The sequence below is a fragment of the Panthera pardus genome, unplaced genomic scaffold, assembly GCF_024362965.1.
Source record: "Panthera pardus isolate Hobbes unplaced genomic scaffold, ASM2436296v1 HiC_scaffold_22, whole genome shotgun sequence".
NCBI classification, from domain to species: Eukaryota; Metazoa; Chordata; class Mammalia; order Carnivora; family Felidae; genus Panthera; species Panthera pardus.
Genome location: NW_026526788.1, coordinates 77576344 through 77598971, shown reverse-complemented (window position 1 = coordinate 77598971; position 22628 = coordinate 77576344). Strand labels below are relative to the sequence as shown.

The window sequence follows — 22628 nt, the reverse complement described above, 5'->3', positions numbered from 1 at the left end:
GGCTGGGTGACCCCTGAGCTGCGTGGGCCTCACTCTGACAGATTCTAAAGCTTCCCTTTTCATGCTTATGTATTTAAATATAGCCTTATGTGACATCTCTGTGAGCGGGGGCAACTCCTCATTTCAGCCAGGTCTTAAGGGAGGGCTCCTGGCCAAGACAAAGACTGTGGACGAGCCAAGCCAGCTCCTGTGGCGGCCTGGGGACCTCATTTGAAGGCTGTGCCTTTTTGTAACAGGCCAGAGCTGCTGACACCTTCAAAAGAAAGGCCTCCCCCTTTGGCTGCTCCTGGGTTGGACCCAAATTCCACTGAATTTACTTGTAACTTTGAAACCCAAGCATGTCTGCTGGCATAACACTTCCAACCCCGACTCCCACATGCCTTACTCTTTCCAGAAAAGATAAGGGTAATTTCTAAGGATGTGGTACAGACTCACAGATTTCACTGTAAAAGAATCAGATAATGTGCTGTGGCAAGTTCATGTCTGAAAAGAAAGCAAAAAACAGCAAAACAAAAAACAAAAAAACATGTACACAGATTTAAAAAAAAAAAAAAAAAGGCCTTACCAGGTTTACTAATGGTCCTCCCGAGTTTCCATACTGAAATTAAGCAAAAATTAGAAGGTTATGAGTTTATGTCTTTACATGGCCTTGTGCATTTGCCTGCCTGGCAGGTTCTCTCCTTGGATTTGTTCCTGTCAACCTAATATGCTGCTGGAAAAAGGGACCTTAAACATTTTCAGAAAGTTTTAGATGTGCCATAAATGGGGGAAAAAATTTTTTTTTGGCCCCAAAGCCCAGAGGCCAACTATGACCCCCCTCAAACACCCAACACCCACTTCCTTCTCCTGGCAACACACTGGCTACCAACCAGTATTTCAAACCTGCCCCCACCCCACCCCCATCCCCCTATGCGATCCCCGCTTTGCCGCTGTGGCTGGAAATCCACATGGTTTGTTCTTTTTCCACTACTTCATGCGGATCACAAGAAAGTTTGGGAATGAAACCTTTTAGAGCAGCAAATGTACAAAACACACTGTTTCTTATTTATTAGACAGATGTAGGGGGAAACACGTTGCTCTGTAGAAAGGCCGATCCATGGGGCTCCTGGGTGGCTCAGTCTGTTGAGCGACCGACTTCGGCTAGGGTCATGATCTCACGGTTTGTTGAGTTCAAGCCCCGCGTCGGGCTCTGTGCTGACAGCTCGGAGCCTAGAGCCTGCTTCTGATTCTGTGTCTCCCTCTCTCTCTGCCCCTCCCCCGCTCATGCTCTGTCTCAGAAATAAACGTTTAAAAAAAAAAAAAAAAGAAAGGCCAATCCTATAAGGAGACGGCCAAAGGGGAAAAAATGTGGTTTATAAAAGGTTCCATTGAGGAGATGGTGTGGAGCAAGGCCTGGCCTCCTTAGACATGGAACAGTATGGGCCTAACGCTCAGACCATGCCCCAAGGCAGAGCAAACACCTCTGGGGGTGACAGCACCTGCACCAGGGTGAACGTCCCTCCTGCACAGAGCCTCAACATCGGGTCCGCTGAGCGGCCTGGGGGCAGAGGAGCCACGGCCCCTCCAGTGGGATGGGGGGCTCCCTTGGGCTGCAGACCTTGGTGTATCTGAAGTCCCCTTCACCAGGAGTCCCTGGAGATGGCTGAGGCCGAGGACCAGCCCTCGGCCTCAGCCGCTCTAGGGGTTCAGAGGTAACGCCTTGGCCGGCACCTCGAGGATCCTGGCTCTACCCCGGGTTCCTAAGCCCAGCTCTCCAAACACCTGCCCGACCCCACGGGACTCACGTTGATGATGGCATCGGTCTGGATGTAGTCCATGTCCGAGTTCCGGAGCCCCAGCTCTTTGCCACCGCGCTGGGTGGTGCTGACGATCCCAGTGGTGACCGTGTTCTGAAGGGAGAACGGGCTTCCGATGGCGACCACGAACTCCCCCGGCCGCAGCTCGGAGGAGCGGCCCAGCAGCAGGACAGGCAGCTTGCCCTGGAACCACAAGGTTGGCGTTGCTGCGTTTGGTTAACAGAATGGACGACGCGCAGGCGTCGGGGACTGTCGGGCGGTGACGGGCCTCGTGCGGGAGGGCAGGCCCGGGGCCTCCCGTCCCCTCCCGCCCACCGCCATCAGCACGTTGCAAGCTGCTGAGGGACAAGTGAGCGTTGGAGCCGCTGACCAAGGAGAACACGGAAGGTCATGAGAGGCCATCGCGGGGTCGCGCCCCATCGTGACTATTAGCACAGACCTGCTGTGAGACCCTGAGACCAGGGGACAGGAGACAAAGTCTGGACTTGGGGCAAGGCTGCCTAAGAAAGGGAAGGCACACAGAAGGATGCTGAGCCTACACAGCCTTGGGGTGGAATGGGGTGGAAGGAAAGGGCAGAGCCACCCCCGCTCATCACAGGTGCTTCTGTCCGAGTCCTGGAGAATCGGGAGCACTGAGGCTGGAGCTGCACGGGTTCGGCTGGGTGCATCTCTGTGCTAAGTGCAGGGCAATTCTGGAGAGGCGCAGGGAGCGGGAGGGGGCGGCGAGGCATCCAGCTCCCCCCACCCCTCCACCGGCCCCAAAACCCCAGAAGTAGCCTCTCTCCTCGCCCGAAAAGAGCGCCCCATCGACCACCTCTGCTCCGCGCGGCCCTGGTGAACTGACCAACCCCGCGAGCCTGATCCCCAGGGCCCTGTGAGGCTCCGGCAGAGTCAGAAGCTCCAAATAACTCTTCACTGAAACAGGGCAAAATAAGGCCAGCTGGAGTAGCCAGGCCTAGAGCTGGGCTTCCATAGGGACGGCCTGAGGCTCTCCCCCTCCCTTCCTTCCTGAGCCAAGCAAACCTTCCTCTCGCCTTTGTTCCCTGAGTCAAGAGCAGAGTAGCGGCTGCCCAAACAACGGGAACCAGGTCCAGGAAGCCGAGACCCCGCCCAGGCCTCATGCACGTCCAGCCCCCTCACATCCACCTCAACAAAGAAAGAAAGAGATGAGGGCCCCCCCCGCCCCCGAGAGGATGGGGTGGGCGAAAACCAGGGTTATTTTAGCATCTGTTCTGACACGGAGAGGGCAGACACCAGCGGATGAGGCGAGGTGCCCATTTAACAGATGGACAAATTGAGGCCCCAAAAGACTGGGTGACTCGAGACAGAGCAGAGATTCACACATCAGACTGTGCCCCCAAACCCAGATTCCCTCATCCTCTGACATGGCACTAAGCCATAAAGACCCCTTCCCGCCCCCAATAAGGAAGACGCTGGCTCAGAAAGTTCACGGAGGAAGAAGGAATATTGGAGAAGGGATCTAAGACCTCACGCTGACTTCGAGAAATGGCAATGAGAAGGAACGCCCCTCAGAGCACAGACAGCGAGAAGCGCAGTAGAGGCCTGTCAAGGGCACAGATTAGATCCTGATTAGATCCTGGTGCGAGTTCATAACCCCCTGGGTCTCCAGTGTTGTCGTCTGGAAAATGGGAATAATGTGGCACAGCTCTCTCACGGGGGAGTTGTGAGAATTAGGCGACAAGACCCGAACAACACCATGAATACCGCCTGGCTCATGTTAAGTAGCATGTGACTGGGACGTGTCAGCATCGTCTAAGTGTTAGTTATCGTTACTAGCACTGGGATCTGTGCAGACCCAATGGGGGAACCCGGCCAACTAAACTCCCACAAGCTCGTCTGCCGTCGCCCAGCCGGGAAGAGGCAGGTGGCACGGGTCTACACTACCAGTGACCCTTGGGGTCGCCCGAGGCCGGAGCGCACGGTGCTGTTCTGGAAGGGGCAGGCCCGCGGCCCCGCACCCCCAAGCTTCTCGGCGTCCAGAGGCACACCAGCGGCTCAGTTCGGCCTGTTTACTCTGGGCCCGTGCCAGCCACCCCTGCCAGGAATGACTTCATCCAGCAGTCACAGCGGGTGGGCGAGCAGGGCCAGTGATGTATACTCAGCCACTCTGGGGGAGGCCTGCTGGGGACACTACCCCTCCTTCGGGGCTGGGCCAGGGGACACGGCGGCGAAGGATCCTGGGGCTGGCTGTGTCTGGCTGCCCAAGATAACAGTTGCTTTTCACCAACTCCAAGGCAAGAGATCAAGTTCAAACAGAGAGGTGGGCCCAGCCCACATCAGCTCAGACACAAACCGGGAACCGCATCAGAAAGTTCCGTGGGGCAGGGCTCGCCGTGGGGCTCTCAATCAGCCTTGGCACACCCTCGATTCCTGCATTCCACCTGTACCCCGTCGGAAGGGAACCAGGCCCAGGCTCCCAGTTCTCGGGGTTCAGGAGGCAGAGGGGCTCTGAAGATGACACCCCTTGAGCTCTTCTTTCCCAAGTCTGAGCTCGAGGCAGAGGACGAGGCAGGGAGACAAACACTTTGGGGTCAGCAGAAGCTGTAAGGACAGAGGAGAGCCCCCCCCCCACGCCCCCCACCCCCATGAGGGGAGGAGAATATCAGGGGCCTGGGTGCTGCTCAGCCGTGCTCACTGGGGAGGGCCGGGCCCGGGGGCCTTCAGCACGGTGAAGTCCTCACACTCAAGGGACCACACGGGCTTGGACAAGTGGACACCAGTGGTACTAGCCCAAGTCTCCCCAGGAACCAATCCTCCCTGGAACACAACCGGGGGAAAGAACCCTGGATCCCAAGAGGCCAAACCTGCACCAATGGTACCAGTGGGCAATGCCAACCCTCACCTTGTGTAAGCTGTTACTCACTCGTCTCCTGGATCACGAAGGACAATCGTAGACAAAAATAAGCAAGCGGACATATCCCAAGGGGGTGGGGTTTTTAACACGAAGCCTCTACTGACATGGAAGGGAATGAACCTTCCACCTGCCGGCTGACAAAGCACTTTCACGGCCACCTTGAGAATTAGCGCCTGCGTCCCCTCCATTTCACAGATGTGGAAACTGAGGCCCAGAGATGCAGTGACTCCTCACAGCTCATGAGCAGCCTGGCTAAAGAAGAGAACAGGCTTCCCAACTCTCAGACCTGCGCTCCTGGTATGTGTTACCCTGAAGTCCAAGTGGAGGCAGAGATCTTTGCAAAGGGGTGACGTGGGGCAGGAATGTGGGTCAGGCCAGGCTTACAGCTCTCCATGAAGTCAAAATGCCTTCTCAGGGCCATCTGGCCCCTGCTCCCCACAGGGGCTGCTGGCCCCACAAGCGTCAGGCTCTCTAGCTGTTCCGGATCCAAGCAGGCTCATCTGATCAGTCTTTACCTCGGGTCTGTCTGCTCAACGCAGCTATACCTCTGCTGGCCAAATTCCTACTCGGTAATTGAGCATTTTATCCCATGGCTGTCTAGACGCACGGTCCACAGGGGGCCTCGGGGGGGATGAAACGCAGATACGGCTGGAAGCACCAAGACACGAATTGGCCTTGACCGCTCAACCCGCTCCTGGTTTAACTCCGCAGTGCTGCCGGAAGGCTGGCTCCCGAGACACCCACATCAAAGCCGCCTCGAGGCTCCTGAGCAGACGCTCCGCCTGAGTCTCCTTCTGAAGCGGCCCCAGCTTCACAGGGCCTGTCGGAGAAGCCAGCCCCTCTCCCGACAGCCCCTTCCCACAGCTCACCATCCCGGGCACGCAGCACGCCTGCGATGTTAGGACACAGGCATCTCTCCTCCACTCGGTACGAAGCAAGGGTGCGAGCAGCATCTATTCCCACGTTGGATCCTTTAGCCACCGGGTGGATGAAAACCTAAGTCGGGTGTGCACACCGCAGCAGTGTGTGTGTGTGTGTGTGTGTGTGTGTGCGCGCGGGGAGGGGGGAGGGGGGCAGTGCAGGGGGTTGAGCTCGTAAGTGGCCGCAGCGAGACTCCAAGGCTCCGTGTCAGAGCTGAGAAGGAGCCCTCGGGCTGTGCCCGGACAGCCTGAATCTCACGTTTGGCCCAAGTCCTTCGAGGACCGGGGATATTTCATAGCGTGCCCGGTATGCTCCCAGTTCTCAAGGTCACATTCATGCTCATGGGGCGGGGCGGGGGAGCTATCTGGATGTGACTCAAGACCACTAAACAGCATCCTCACAACAGCACCAGCGAGAGTGACTTTAAGAAAACACGAGGGGTGCCTGGGTGGCTCAGTCGGTTAAGCGTCCAACTTTGGCTCAGGTCATGATCTCACGGTCCATGGGTTCGAGCCCCGTGTCCGGCTCTGTGCTGACAGCTCAGAGCCTGGAGCCTGTTTCAGCTTCTGTGTCTCCCTCTCTCTCTGACCCTCCCCTGTTCATGCTCTGTCTATGTCTCAAAAATAAATAAACGTTAAAAAAATAAATTAAAAAAAAAAAAAAAAGAAAACACGAAACACCCTAACTCCTGAGTTTTCAGCCCACTGTCACCCAGGTGGAGGGAGAAACAGCCCAGGTGAGGTTGTCAGAAGTCCTGGGTGTGGACTCCAGACTCACCAGTCTGTATTAAATTACTAAACACTAGCCATTGGCAGGATACTGACTGTGAGGTACGTTTAATGCTAGAACTTGGGGGAGGTGAGCGTAGAGTGTGATTAAAGAAGGCTCTCCCATTCATTTAATTACAACAAACAAACAACCAGCAGGCCGGGCAGCACTCCCGTGAAACACCACCACCATGAAAGAGAACTTTCTCAACAAGCATTCACCGAGCGTCTCCTAAGTGCCCGGCACAGTGAACACAGAAGATCAGTGAAATCCATCCGTGCCCACCCCTCCAGCCGTACTGCCTGATGGGCTGGAGAGTCACACGGCAGTAAAAAAGCACATGGTCCAAATCTCCATTGCCAAGGTCAGTTCAGTCTAGAATGTTCCATAAAGGCTAACTATAGATCAACACGAGAAACGATTTGGGTGTTTCAATTAGGGTATTTTCAGCTGCAAGTATCAGAAAACCCGACTCAAAATGGAGCAAATGTCCAGCTGTTCAAGGGCAAGATGGTGGCAGGGCTGATCACCTCAAAGACTCATGGACATCCTTCCTTCTGTCTGATCAACTTAAGCCACCTGCCTTCCAAGTGTTATGTAAAGACAGGACTATGCCCAGTGGATGTCAAAGGATCTTTTCTCTTCTGTGTGTCTCTTCAGAAGAGCAAAGAATCCAGAGGCCCAGCACATTCTTCTTCCTGGGTCATCGGCCAGCAATTAGTCATAAGATTACCCTCAACCATGCTTTGACAAGGGGAACGTGGCCCCCATGACTGCCTTAGCTTCTCCAGAATTTGTCTGCCTTAGGAATGGGGTGGATCATGGTTGGACAGACCAGGGCTGTAGCAGCAAGGAGAAGGAGGGCTGTGGGGTGGGAGCCATCAGCAACCCCCAAGGCTTAGGGGAAAATGGTTCACTGTAGAGCAGCGATCCTAGGCGCTCCTGGGTGGCTCAGTCAGTTAAGTGTCCAACTCGGCTGAGGTCATGATCACACAGTCCATGAATTCAAGCCCTGAATCGGGCTCTGTGCTGCCAACTCAGAGCCCGGAGGCTGTTTCAGATTCTGTGTCTCCTTCTCCACCTCTCCCCCACTCACGCTCTCTCTGTCGCTCTCTCAAAAATAAATATTAAACAAAGTTTAGAGAAGCGATCCTAATACCTAACAATGTTTGGGAAGGGCTCTACTAAGTATATGCTCCTTCATGCAGTTTTTTGGTGGGGTTGGGATGGGAGCAAAAGGAGAAATCTGCTTCAAAAACAAGTAATGGTCACAAAATGTCTGTGTTCGTGCAAGACACAAATGGTCCAAGCAGAACCTGGCCTAACCCACCCCTTGTATGCGTGCCCTACATGCATCGTGCTCTGTCATCTGCTTGACGTTTACAACCAGACACTCTGGGCAGCCTGAGTGGCTCAGTCTGTTGAGTGTCCAACTTCAGCTCAGGTCATGATCTCACGGTTTGTGGGTTCGAGCCCCACATCAGGCTCTGTGCTGACAGCTCAGAGCCTGGAGCCTGCTTTGGATCCAGTGTCTCCCTCTCTCTCTGCCCCTCCCCTGCTTGCGCTCTGTTTCCATCTCTCTCTCTCTCTCTCTCTCAAAAGTAAATAAACATTTTAAAAAAAAGTTTACAACCAGACGCTCAGTGGGACAGACCATCGTGCCCATGACGACGACGTTCCCACAGCTAGGAGATGGAGGTCCCAGGACCAGAATCCTCCCTCTGCCTCCAACCCAAGTGACCTTCTCTCCGGCCTACCCTGCCCACTGCCCAAATGCTCATGGTGCAGGACCTTCCCACAGGGGCGAGTGAGGGCAGCAGAGATGGTACATGACAGGGCACCTGGGGAGTCGAAGGGCAATCAGCACAGAAACCAGCCAGGGGAGGCCAAGTTCACGAGTCCTCGGGGCGAGGGCCTGGGCCATGCTGTTTCTCCAGTGCCGGGAAGCTGAACTATCCTCAGACAAGCCTGGGCCGGGGCCTGGCGGCAGGGCTGTGTGGCCCCACCTGCTTCGAGGACTCTGCGTGGGGCCTGGGCTCCTGCTGAACGTGAATCACAACCACCGGACGCCCCGAGGAAGGAAGGCTGGGTCTGTGCTGGGTAACGTCCTGGGTGATGGCTTCCTTTGGGCTTATTCTCCAGCAGCAGCCAAGGGTTGTGCACAAGTGGAGACTCAGACACAGTCACACCACACACACACGCACATACGTGCCCCCTCGGCCGCCGTATATCCCAGGAGCACGATGTCCCAGGCAGCGGGACAGCCGGGTTTGGACCTGGTTCTGTATTAACTCACTCTGCGACCTTGGGCCACCTGATTGACTTCTCTGAGTCCCGGATTTGGCCACTTCTAAAATAAGGTTGTTGGCGGCCGGTGATGTCCAAGGTCATTCCAGCTCTGACAATTAGGGTTCTTTCCAAAAGACCTGGCTGATTTCCAAAAAACCTATTAGCAGACAACCGTTAAACTGATGAGATCAAAACAGCCACCGCCGTCCTTAATAAATCTCTTTTCCTACAAGTCCCCGACGGGGGCAGATGGTCCTTGCAAGCGCCTGCCTCAAGAGGAGAGGGGACTCCTGGAATTCTCCAGATGCTGGCTCAGCCTGCAGTCATCTAGAGAGGACCTAAAGGCAACGGCCTGTCAGTCTTTCAGCGTCTGGCCACACTGGGTTCTGCCTACGAGCCCTTGAATGCTCTCAAACCACTGCACTCCTGCCCTGAAGCTGACAGAGAAGGCCAATGAAACAAACCATAAAACTGAACGGAAAAAAATGTTTTTAACCTAATGAGGCAAGTGAACTACTTCTTTCTCTTCCTTGGAAAGTATAAAGTGCTCCTGTTACAAAAATATTTTCGTTGCCGAGTCGGCGGGAGCCGCTGCCTCTCCGCCGCCCGGCACACTCGTTGTCAAGGGGCTGGAGCCCCAGGCTGGTCCTGAGTGTGTCGGCAGCAGTGTGCCTCAAAGGCTAATGTTGCAGCGGCTGGCTGGGACTCAACTGAGTGATTCCATGTGCTTTCTGGAAACAGTTATGCTAACCTTTCATTTTCTTTTAAAAAAAAAATGTATATGCAATGGAGAAAATAGCACGTCCCCCATACCCAGCGAGAAGCAGAGCCACCAACTTGCCTGCTTACCGTGGAAAAGCAAACTAGGTCGCAGAGGCATTGGAGGGGGGGGGGGGTGCTGTCAGCATCTAAGACTGTTCCACGGATGGGAGTAGGGGAGGGTTCAGGTGGGGGAGACGGGAGAAGTGGGGGAGGCAGAGGGAGAAAGAGAAAGGAACAGAGCATGGTCAAGCCTGAACAGAAAGAGAAGGAGCAGGCCAGCAACCCCCTCGTCCCTGTCTGTGAACCCCACCAGAATATTTAGTCTCCGTCAGGCTATAAACACTGGCATCTCGAAAATTCCCTTACTCCTGTTGTTTAAGCCACAAAATGTCAACAGTTCTACATGGGAGCCCAGTGGCCAGTGACTGTACTTATTCCGTGGCATCCAGAGGAGGCAAAACATCGCCTCTGTCAAACGTAACCCTGGTCTTCACACACCAGCCCCTGGATGCCTCCACATTTATCAAACACTGACTTCAGCTTCACTGATAACAGTGATTGGCGGCTAAGCATCTATTATAAAAATCAATGAATAGGAAAGTGAAAAACGGAAGAAATGGAAAAAAACCAGGTCTTTAAAGGCCCATCCCCAAAAACTGATCTCAAAAGATCCTTCCCTAGGGGCGCCGGGGTGGCTCAGTCGGTTGAACGTCCGACTTCAGCTCAGGTCACGATCTCACGGTCTGTGAGTTCGAGCCCCACGTCGGGCTCTGGGCTGATGGCTCGGAGCCTGGAGCCTCCTTCGGATGCTGTGTCTCCCTCTCTCTCTGCCCCTCCCCTGCTCATGCTCTGTCTCTCTCTGTCTCAAAAATAAATAAAAACATTTAAAAAAATTAAAAAAAAAAAGATCCTTCCCCAAAAGAAGCGCAGTGGTCCCTCTCTGGTGGATTCAGTACTTAGCATGCCACAGGCACCCGATGTCTGTTGAACTGAACTGGCTCCTTACTCCCCGTGACCACTTAGAGCTTGTGCCATCCTGTACGCAGAGAAGCCCAAGGAAATACCTTTCCTTTCAATGTTTAAAATGTTTTTTAATATATAACCTCCTCTACGTAAAAATAATCTGACACGGTCAGTGACACGGGATATATTACACTAAGCTAATTAACATATATCCGTGGCATAAAATGGAGTCACAGAGAATATTCTAACCACAAAGCCAATGGTTTCGATGAGCTGCCTGGTAACCAAAGCAAAGAGGGAAATACCATGAGTCACATGCTGTCATCACCAGATTCTGGAGCCTTCATTAGCAAAAGTGACTTGTTAATTAGCACATGTACTAAAATATTCAGTCCTCAATTCACCAGAATGCCTTATTTCTCCCTTGCCACGGAAGGTGGTCATGATGGTGGTGGGAAAGCAGTTTTGGGCAACGGCATCTACACTGTCGTGGAATGAGGCAACCAGTTCATTACGAAGCCTCAGCACTTTCAGACTCTCAGGAGATTGACTACATGAGAAAGCGGAGCTTTCCAGAGTATGACCAGGAATTCCCAAGAACAAGGCCCATAAGAGATGTAGACAATATGCGGAAAAAGCAGCTAGCCAGAAACGTCGGCTGTGTTCTGAAGGGCTCCAATAAACTCACTGAGAAGTAAGTTTGCACGAGGTCCGAGGTCCAGAGGCTCCAGGCTTGGCCCAGATCTTCCCCCGGGTTGGCCCTATCTGCCCTTCCTGTCATGTCACCTCCAAATGTAAGCTTCCTTGCCTGCAATAGGTACAGAGGTCTCCCCAGCCCCCAGTGCCTTCTACTTCTTCTGTTTGTTCCTTTTCTGCACCTGTCACCGACTTTTACGCCACCTGTCCTGTTTCCCACCCTCGACTGCCTTCTCACGGCTCTTGCCCAAGTGCTGGTACATCCTCAGCACCTAACACACCGTCTGGCCAAGACAGACGCTCGGTAAAGACGTACAGAATCCATGAGTGAATAAAGAGTAACTGAGGACAGTGAACAAAGCAGACTCTAAAGATCTTTAGGATTTAACACTGGACACTCATTTTCAAAACATCTTGGAATTCACGGAAACGCTGCACTGAGAATACAGAGAAATGGGCAAAAACAAGGCTTCTCTCTGCCTAACCCAGCAAAACCAAAGCTGCGGAAGCAGCAGCAAAACAGAGCAGAATTCACACATGCACACGTGCACACACACGCGCACACACACTCACACACACACACACACACACACGCCCCAAGAGAAAGGGCAGATGAAATCAGCCTCTCTGGCCTCTGGTCACCTAGAGCTGCACCTCAATGGGTCTTAGGAGCACACTCAGCCCCCAGCACACTCAGCTCCTTAGGACAAGGTGTTAATCGCCTCACACTGGGGCTGGCAAGCCTCTTCTGTGAAAGGCCAAAAAGGAGATACTTTCAGCTTCACAGGCCCTGTGGTCTCCATCCTCACTACTGGACTCTGCTGGGGCGGGGCAAAAGCAGCCACAGACTGTGAATAAAGGAACGGGCATGGCTGCTGTTGCAATAAAACTTTATTTACAAAAACAGGTGGAGGGCTGGATCTGGCCCGCAGGCCGCAGCTGGCCAAGCCTGGACTCGAACGCATCATGACACATTCACTACACTGTCAAACGGAAGCAGCGGATGTCCCCCACGCAGTGAAGGGGACAGGAGACACTCCCGATGGGGCACCTACAAATTCAGGGAACTGAAAACCTGGGAACTGCTTTGTCACAACCATAAATAATAGTCTTAATCCAATTCCCTGAGGAGAGAGCGCCAAAGTGAAAAAAGGCATTACCATATTAAGAGAAAAAATAGCCAAAGAATTTCCTTAACAATCAGCTAAGTTCTTGAACCGGGGCCAGAGAACACACAAGGGCTCCGGTTTTGATAGTTTGGGGAACTGAAACATTTTCACATTCCAAGAGGAGCTGCAGTCAGAACATAAGGGGCCACGTCCCCAGCAGCCTCTGCACAAAGGCCGCACGGAGGAATGAAGGCCGGCTTCCACCTCGCTGCCCGGGTTTCCATTACCTCATGAGATATTGATTCCCACCCCCTAAAACTGGTAAAAATCAATACGGTAATAGAAGCCTTGGGGCGCCAACAGGGTCTGTGGCATCTCTGGCCTGGGGAGTTCTGGGAGAGAAAGAGCGAGACCACAGAACGACCAGCACGGAGGGAGTGGGGGAAAGAATCCAAAAGGGAAAAACACAGAAACAAAATAAGAGGGTAGCTATGGTGGTGCGATCCACAGCCCAGGCTCCCAGTCGCTTTACGAGGGTGAGGGACGGGCTCCAAAAGATGGGAGGCCATGCCAGTCCAGGCCCCGAGTTATCTGATTCACTCTCGGACGGCTCGCAAGGCTTAGTCAGCGCCTTCTGACGATCAGGCTGCCTGAGGAGAGCTGGCTGGTGGGCGGGCATGAGTCATGCCTGGCACCACACCACCCCCGGCCCTCGCCACGGTCCCGGGGCCCCCTTGGGCCCTCCTCGGGGCGGATTCGTCGCCACGCACCGGGCCAAATCTTGAGACACGGGCCTGGAGAAGACAGAGCCTGCTGAGCGGCCACTGGGACCCGTGCGGGGAAGGCCCGGGGCCCTCGACCCCGAGGGACCCCTGTCCCAAGCTGCACAGGCTCAGAGCTGGCAGCTCTTCCTGCCCCAGCGGCTGGCTCAGCAGCAAAACGACCCTCTGAAAACCAAGCAGCACCCCCCCTGCCCAGAAGTCCTCCTCTTGGGCCACTTCAAACGAGTCTGGCCTGTAGGCGGCAACCGGCCCCAACGTGGCCGGGGACGGACGTGGGCCTGGGGGCAAGGGAAGAAAAACACCTCCCAAGCCCCAACCTGGCCGCTTCCACATATTTCCCGGGTTGTTGGCGTCAGGGGAAAGCGCCCACAGGAAACCTAACTGCCTCAGCAGCGCGTTGAGTTACCAAAGACCACAGAGCTGCGGGAGCCCAGGCAAAGCCGGGTGTCCATCCAAAGCAGACGGGCCTCGGGATCCGATGAGCACTGGCTGAGGAGGGTGGGGGGAGCGTGGGCCATCACACCCTCATCTGACAGTGGGACACAGGCCACCACGGGAGCCCTGTGCCTCCCTGCTCTGGCATTCCTCGGAGCAGAGGGCACTTAGATTCGTACCGGGACACGGGTGCCCAGCACCTACGACCTGACATGTGAGTGTGACAGGCGTGTCCCTCACGCTCCCGCCAGAGAGGAAAAACTTAAATCAACAAATAAGGCAATGGTAAATTATGCTAAGGAGAGGAGCAGCTGGGGGGGGGGGGGGGGGGGGCGGGATATGAACAGTGATGCGTGACTGTCCTCAGAGTGACAAGTTGGGGGTTGGGATGTGGGCACCCCCTCGGGTCGTGGGTCGGGGAAGGGCTGTCTCGGGCAGAAATTGGCAGGAGCCCCGAAGAGATGGGAAGGCCAGCTCTGGAGAAGGTGCAGGGAGATACCCCGGGGTGCGGGGGGAGGCACGGCCAAGACACCCCCCCCTCCCCCACCGGGTAGAAACAGCACTGGTGTGAAAGAGGCTAAGTAGAGTGGGTGGTGGGCGGGCCGAGGGGGGAGATGAGGTTGGGAGGAGGCGCGCCCCATCAGGCCAGGCCTCCGAGGCCCCGGGAAAGGAGCTTAGCTCTCTTCGGAAGAGCACTGGGAAATGCATCAAGGGGACACAGCACACGGTCCGAAAGTCAGAACCAGCGAGGGAGGCGTGTGCTTTCTCGCCTGGTGTTTCCTCGTCAACCCGGCTGGAAAACCGCTGTAACGAAAGGAGATTTCCCCTCAACGCATCCCCAGGGTTTCTGCCCTGGAGTCTGGCCTAGAGAAACCACATTGCTCTCTTTCTACCTCTGCCTCTATCTATACCTACCCCCTCTCCTTCTCGGCCTCTCTCTCCACCCCACTCTCTCTCTCTTTCGGAACCGCTCAGAGAGGAGACTGCACGGACAAAATGCTGCCTGGGGATGAAATGTTTAAATGTTCTGCAAACACGGCCAGTGTCATGTTAAACACACTTGGAAACAGTTTGTATCCGAAGCCGAGCTAGTCTGCCCTCAAAGCTGCTTTCTATTAAAATGTTTGCATGCACCCGCTGTCCCAACTTCCTGCAGCTGGCGCTCCCTCCCCAGGCCACTGCTGGTCCCAGGAAAGAGGAGGTGCAAAACCTAGGACAGAAGCACAGAATGGGCCTGGGGGAGGGGGGGGTGACCCGCCTCCCCCAGCTTAGGGGGTGGGGGGCAGGGGGACAGACCGGGCCACGCGGCTGCTGGCGAGCCTTCTTCCGAAAGTTCTCCCGTCTCCAAACTCAGCAGGGAAAGTGAGCGCACATGTGTCTTCTCAGCCGTGAGAAGCAAAAACAGAGCTCCTTGGTCGCCAGCCCAGACATGTCGCTGGCAATCTCAAGCCAAAGGGGGTTCACTGGAGATGCGAGGGGAGCTTGAAGAATGGAAGCAAAAGTAGACAGACTGGACTCAGAGAAGGCTGGAACTCAGACAGTGCCTGGGGGTCTCAGCAGCAGGGGCTCCACCCGCATGGCCCCTGCAGTTTTTGTGAGGGTGACAGACAGGTGCACCCCTGAGGGGAGGGCCTGCTTGATCTAACGGGGCCACGGGGGGGGGGGGGTACCGTGACAGACGGTCCCACCAAGACTGCCCAACGGGGGAGAAGCAGAGCCCAAAGAAGATGCTAGCTGCTGTTCCCAGGAGATGGCGGCCAGATAGATGACAAGGGGCATGACAACAGATGTCCATGGTAATTTCTATTCCTTAAAAGTGTTGAGAATACCACACTCAGGAAGGACAAGAGCTGTTTAAAGTCATGGAGAGCCTCCAAAAGAAATCATGATTGGGGGGGGGGGACGCTGAGTAAGAAATGGCCCCGGGTCATGAGCCACCAAGTTAGCTACCCAGCCCACATACTTGGCGGGCCATCACATCAATTTCATCGGGTTATTAGGAAACAGTCCCGGGGGCAGCTGGGCCACAGTCCCCCGAGGCACCATTTGGAATGATGTTCGATCCTCAGGCCCAGTTTTTGCCGGTTCTGTTCCTCCTTGCTCTGAGTTTTCGCACTGGCTCTCTTCTCTTCTGCTATTCCTGAGAGTGACTCAGTGCAAACTCACATCCCATCCACAGCCTGCAGGTTATTAAATCGTGCGCTGGGGCGGATTTGGTTTTGCCCAGAGGAGAGGCTCCTTCCAAATTGAGCCTCCTTCCAAGTCAGTCTCTGACCCCTCCTAAAGAATCAATCATCAAACTACGGGAACAAAAGGGAAAGAGCTGAAGAGATGGTTTTACTCTCCCCGCTTCCCACTACTATCAGCAAAAAATAAAAAAAGCAGTTTAGTAAGTGGAAGCGAGTCTCTTGTGTGGGTGTCTGCAATTTAATATCCATTCATTTCCGATTCCTTTTTAAAGAGCCACATTTGGCTCAGCTTTTAAATTGTAAGCACCTTTCTCTTGAGCTGGAAACACATGGCAAACTGTGCTGCCGGTCGAAGGGCCGGACCCCCGGCGGGGGGGGGCTGCAAGGGCTGGGTCGGAAACACCGCAAAGCTGGTCTGTTGAGATGTTTCACGTCCTGCCTGGACATGTCAGGGATGACACAAGGATACAGTCTCCACCTTGGCTCAAAATCTGAAAAGAATATCCCCCTGGCCAGAGGCACATTATGTGCCCACGCATTCCAAACACAAAATTACTCAGCGGCGGCAGCTCACTTAGCATCCGGGCCAGCACCCTGCCTGCAGAGAGCCCCGACTGCTGGCTGCCTTCCAGGAGCTTGGGGGGGGGGAGCTGAAAAGTCTTGCCTGTGGCCACAGGATGTGCTATTCTGGCCAGCCTCCTTCCGATGAGACTACCACATCCTGCACACCTTTCGAGCAGCACGTTCCTAAATAGGGAAGTGCCAGCCTTCCCGTGGGCTATCTGAAGCCCAGCCATCTGGTCTCCCCCAAAAGGCTGGGTTCCATTCTTTCGGTAAAGGCCACGGCCTTGGGCAGTTGAGGGTCAGGAGCCTGGCTTGGCTTGGAAGGTTAGTTTCACGGCAGCATAGCTGTGTGACTTCCGGCAGGTTATTTCCTGTTTCTTCCACTATAAAACGGGGATGATACAGCTATCTTGTTGATTAGGTGGAAGTTATGCATGAAGGCAGAGGCTGGATCGGCACTGGAGCTCACTGAGTAGAAGTTATTATGATTGTATCGTGACCAATAAACACATCTTCAAAGAGAGATGTTGCTAGAAATTCCACAGCTACCTAACAGAAATAATATCCAATCGAGACTTTGCTAAAGGCCACCAGGCACGGAGCCGGAGAAACAAAACAGACAACAAACGGCCTGTGTCATACTCCACTGGTCTGCCTTCAGAGCCCACAACCAGGCAAAGGTGGGTAAAGAGGTGGGAAAAAAGACCCCTCCTGGCTCTCAGTCTAGGACCTTTTCCTGGGCCAACAACAGGATTCCAGCCTCCCCAGAGTCTCCCTTCCCTATGAAGTCTGCAAGATCACAAGGGCACGAAGCAACCAGAAAATGCAATCTCACTGCACACACCACAGAGCAAACCAAGCCTCCCCACCAACACACCATCAAGCGGGAATTGGTGATGGCCCCTAAGACCTGGGTTTGATTTCAGGTAGGAAGACTTGGCAGACAAATCAACAGGGCAAAAACGACGGCAAGGAGAATACTTAAATAGAGAGCAAACCGCTTTCAAACACAGCATTTCCCAGACTGAGCTCACTATGCCTCAGTTTTGCCAAAAAAAAAAAAAAAGTCCTAAACTCAGATGATTATCATTCGGAGTATACACCCTTTTGTGGGAGACTCCTGTGCCCGTGAGCATATTAAAAGGTCTGAGAAGTTCTGTAAGGAAGAAATCCATCAGCGCTGCTTTAATTCAAGGTTTCCAAAACTTTTTTAAGAATGGAGCATTGTTTTAAAACACTTCTAGTAACCCTGAAAAAAAACCAATCTGGGAGACCTGGTTTGTTTTCAAAGCTGCTGAAATGCACAAATGAAAACAAATCTGTAACAATAGTTGCCTGGAGGTCAGGAATGCAAGGGAGCCTCGAGGTTCACTGCTTACCTACTAATGTCTTTATAAACCTGTTGCTTTCTTTTATAAAAATGTCAGCTTCTATTTTTTAAAACTCTGATCTTATAGTCTGCTTATTAAAGAAGCTTCCGTGAGCCCCCTTTGCTCGCCCAGCCCAGGCCATACTCCCCGCATCTCTTAAACGCTCCCAGGTTTCCGACCTGGGAACTGAGTTCTGCAGATGGGGAGCGCACTTACCTCGTGGTCAATTTTGATAAGTGCAATGTCTGCCTTTTCATCCACATCCTTGATTTTGGCTTCGTAGGTGGCACCATTTTTCAGCTCAACCTTGACCCGATGCTTGTTGGTCACCACGTGGGCGTTTGTCACGATCAGTCCATCTTCGGACACGATAAAGCCAGACCCACTGGCCACTGGCACCTCCCTCTTAGAAAAAGGAAGCCTAGAACCCAGAGGAGAACCCGGTTAAGCCTGAAACACCTTACAATCAACGGTCTATTTAACATTCAAAACAATGGAAGGCTACTGACTTTTGCGAGCTCCAAAAAACGCCACTTACAAAATATTCTTAGGGGCTCTCTTCAGCACTAGAGGTTCTTAACTCCTCTAGGCGGGTCAAGAATGTAGCTTTAAAGAGTCAAAAGGGAAAGCCCACTAAGGGAGAAACATTATCTTCCCGTAGGAATATAGTCAATGGCACTTGGACAAATCCAAGTGCCTCAGAGATAGCTCTGATGCTTTGCTAACGGCAGTGCATCTCGGTGGGAGCATCAGAGGTCGTGGGAAAACAAGAAGGCCCTCTTTACTTGCGGAACAACTCGATGTGAACCACAGCAGGAGCGATCTTCTCCACCACATCGGCGATGAAGTTGTATTTATGGCGCAAACTGTTGGGGTCTTCCTGCCCTGGGAACAAAGCAAAGACAGGGCACTTCAGGACCTTGTTGCTCTGTGCTGTGGGTTCCTGGGGAAGGCATGGGTGAGAAGGAGCCAAAATATATGCCCGGGGCCTTTGGAAACCTGGACAAGAGAGGATAAGACCCCAGCCCTGAGCTCCTTTGCAAAGATCCTTGCGGCTCTCAAGGAAACGTCCACTTAGGTAAGAAGCAACACCCATCACAGAGCACCTCTTTGTTCTGCTTCTTTCCTTCCAACAGCTTCGCTACAAAAATGCTGAGCCAGAGGCACCAGCCGATACCTGGACCTCCTAGCGGCCCCCCTGCAAAGGCCGTGGCACGCAGGGTCACCGTCCCGGCGCCACCCTCCGCCATAGCCCTGCCAGCCCTTCCCAGCACATCGCCACCACCGAGGGGAGGGCTGAGGTTGCTCTGGAGGAGATGCCCATTAGACATTATAGACTGAAAACACTATCATGAAAAGGCATTAAGGCAAAGGCACAGATCCTGTCTTTCCCACTGATACCACAAGGTGAACAGAGGCCACCGTCTGTCCCCAGAGCAACTTTCCATTACGCCTGGTTTCTTCCAACACCCTGGGACATCCCAGGCCAGAAGGCACAAGAAGTGCCTTGATACTGTTGGGGGGAAAAGAAAGAGAGAGAAATCAAATGACCGCAATTTCTATATAAACATACACCCTGTAATTAGCGAGCCCCCCATTTCAAAGCTACTTTCAGACAAAGCGATCCCACATCCCAGTGTAGGGCTCTCACCCAGCAAGGCCAGAAAGTTGGTTTCTGCCAACACCATGGCATCTGGTGCAGAAAGGAGCTGCTAGAGACTCAGGTCCCAGGACACCCGTCCTGCTAGCATGGGTGGTGACAGAGGCAGGGTAGCCCCAGGAAGTTATTCCCTGAGCCTGCTGCTCTGGCCCCAAATTCATGCCACCTGCTGATATCCCTCGACATGTCTCTTTGCCCTCACGGACCAGGGCGGTTCTAGGCTAGTCTGCCGCAAAGAACCCCTTCCTGGCTCTCTCCACGCCTCCCTCGGGCCAGTCGCCTAGCCCAATGCGACACAAAGCAGGCTCCAGGGACCAGTGGCCCTGCCGGCGTCATGGCCCCTCGGTCCCATGCAGACACTGACAGGCAACCTGCAGGAGCCCTTACAGCGGTAACCCTCCGTCTGGCGCATCCAAACATTTTAAACTGAGGCTTATATCTTGTGTCCTTTTTACGACATTTTGGTAGGAATTCACTTTAATTGATCCATAATGGATAGGGAATAAAAGGAAAAGAAATCTGTTCCTTTGCCACAGATGGTCTAAGAAGCACGGATCTGTCCCCCTCACCTGTCACTCCCTGTCACAGCTCACTCAGCGGGATTCACAAACCACCCTGCAGCTTAAAAAGAAACCACTGGGGGCGCCTGGGGGGCTCAGACAGTTGAGCGAACGACTTCGGCTCAGGTCACTATCTCACGGTCCATGAGTTCGAGCTCCGCGTCGGGCTCTGTGCTGACAGCTCCGAGCCTGGAGCCTGTTTCGGATTCTGTGTCTCCCTCTCTCTCTGACCCTCCCCCGTTCATGCTCTGTCTCTCTCTGTCTCAAAAATAAATAAATGTTAAAAAAAAAATTTTGAAAAGAAACCACTGGCCTGCAAAACCGTCCGTCACTAACCCAAGATAGGGCCTGTGTGCCCCACTCCCAACACACATGCACAGAGGTGCACACAAACACACCCACACGTACACACTCATACCCATGAGCCCGCACATACACATGCACACTCAGACATTCATGCACAGACTCCGTCTCTCATACAAACCCACGTATGCCCGTATACTCTCACACCCACTCGCATATACATGCATATACATACACACATATACACACTCCCACACACATACACTCACGTATATGCACACTCTTAACATACATACACTCACCCACATTTACACATACACTCACATACACATATATATGTGCACACACATACACATACTTATACACACACACAGAGACTCACACACCCACACGCCTCCCTCCCCGTGAGCAAGGGCTGCAGCCGCTTCCCAGGCTCTGGGCCGGCAGTGAAAGCTGTGAGCCTTGCCAGTGCCTGTGGCTCTCAGAGTTTCGTCTCCACAGGTTTCCCCGGTGGCTCCCTGTACAGACTGTGCTGAACCCACGGCTGCGTGTCCCCCCCAGAGACCTCAGCAATGCAACTCGATACCGCTGGGCCCCGGGACATCGAGGGGACCAGCCTGCCTCTCCCACGCTTCCCTTCTGAGAAGTGAGAGACCATCGATGAGCAAAGGGCCCCTCTGTGGCCGGGCTGCCGGGCTCTGAGCTGCTTGACTCCAGGGCTGGAATCCACTCTCTTTTTGCACAGCTGGATTTTCTAAGGTCAGAAGGTCTGCACCCACCAGATAAGGAAAACTAATTCAACAAGTTGGTGGTAGCATCATTTTATCATTTTTGCTTTTAAAGCCCCTTCATGCAGTACCCTACTTTTATTCCCCCTGCCTCCCTAAGGGCGAGGAAAATCAAGTATTGTTCCCATATTATATTTAGGGAAACTGAGGCTCACAGACCTTAAATGACTTCTCCACAGACACTACATGTTCTTTTTTTTTTTAACGTTTATTTATTTTTGAGACAGAGAGAGACAGAGCATGAATGGGGGGAGGGTCAGAGAGAGGGAGACACAGAATCCGAAGCAGGCTCCAGGTTCTGAGCTGTCAACACAGAGACCGATGTGGGGCTCGAACTCACGGACCACGAGATCACGACCTGAGCCGAAGTCGGACGCTTAACCGACTGAGCCACCCAGGTGCCCCGACACTACGTGTTCTTAATACAGAGTATAAATAATGGGGAAATATGGGCAAATCTACAACTTTTTCTTTTTTAAAAAAATGTTTAGCTTTGAGAGAGAGAGAGCATGCGCGAGCAGGGGGCAGGCAGGGAGAGCGGGAGACAGAGGATCCGAAGCAGGCTTCACCGCGACAGCAGACAGCCCGATGCGGGGCTCAAACTCAAGAACCGCGAGATCATGACCCGAGCCGACGTCCGACGCTCAACTGACTGAGCCACCCCGGCACCCCTACAACTTTTCTTCTTAATACCGGCCCCAGACATATCCACCATCTCCCAGGTTTCCAGGTAGTGGCGGTTAATTGATTGGTCTGTCTCCCCAAGGGCTCTCAAGGGAGATATAAATAAGGGGACAGAAACATTCCTTCTGACCACAGAACCTGGCGACCATCACCCAGAGACAGCTGTAAACAAACACATCTGGGCCTCCTCAGGCCAGCTTCCTGGGAAAGGCCAAAAGGAGGTTTAACGCCAAAAGGCCAGCAACCTCCAGGTCAGCATGGCGTTTCAGGGACCCTCTCAATCACAAGAGTCTTACCAGCAAGGATCCTTAATTCACTTCCTCTTTCTGACTTCCCAGAGTAGGCATGGGAGAATTTGGCTGCATCAGGGGTAAAAATGAACATGGGTTTTTCCAGGTCCTGTGAGAGCCAGCTGCTTTGTCACATAAACTAGACAAAGTGGCTCCAGGCACGGTGCATTCCAGAAAAACAACATGGGAGATCAGCGAGGACACAGGCCTGGGCGCTTAGAAGGCCCAGGGCCCATCCCATCTTCTGGGTGGCCTTCATTTCCCCATCTGTGAAATGGGGCCGACTGCCTCTAGAATGAGCTGCAAAGTCCATCCAGCCCAGTTCCAACATTCTGTGATCTAATCCCTGTCTCTCCCTCTCACCCCAACGTGCTATGGCAAGATAAAGAACTTGTGGAATTTGAGGCCGGGCACAGGACTCTCCAAACTCTGCACATGAGTACTCAGAAAGGAGGAAAAGCGGGAGGACGGACCATAATGAAGAGCCCAACTGACAAGCCTTAATTGTGAAGCTTTGATGAGAAAACCACCAGTGCCCTCCCCCCGCCCGCCCCCTGCCATCACCAAGGGACCCGCATCAGCGGGAAAATGAAATAGAGCAGAAACAATGATCATAAGGAACATCAACTGATTGTTCAAAGATGGGCAAAATGTGAAACCAGAGAAGAAGTGTTTGGCTTCTCGAAATGCTATTTCAGAACGAGGAATGGAAACGTCTCTAAGACCAGCATGGCTCAGGGTCAGAGTCCCGCTCCATGTCAAAGGCTGTGCATCAAACTAGAGGAGGCTGGCACGGCCCCCTGGTCGTTCCAAACCCTGGCTGG

General features: G+C 53.6%; 1 protein-coding gene across 1 annotated transcript in view; it reads right to left on the bottom strand.

Moving 5' to 3' along the window:
• Positions 1-22628, bottom strand: part of HTRA1 (HtrA serine peptidase 1) — a 51459-nt gene that overhangs the window by 5794 nt on the left and 23037 nt on the right. Inside the window, exons 2-5 of the mRNA XM_019459673.2 lie at positions 18305-18404; positions 17736-17940; positions 1785-1979; positions 566-598 (exon numbers count right to left, since the gene is read on the bottom strand). Coding sequence (XP_019315218.1) covers positions 566-598; positions 1785-1979; positions 17736-17940; positions 18305-18404 — 533 coding nt within the window. The remainder of the gene's footprint in view (positions 1-565; positions 599-1784; positions 1980-17735; positions 17941-18304; positions 18405-22628) is intronic.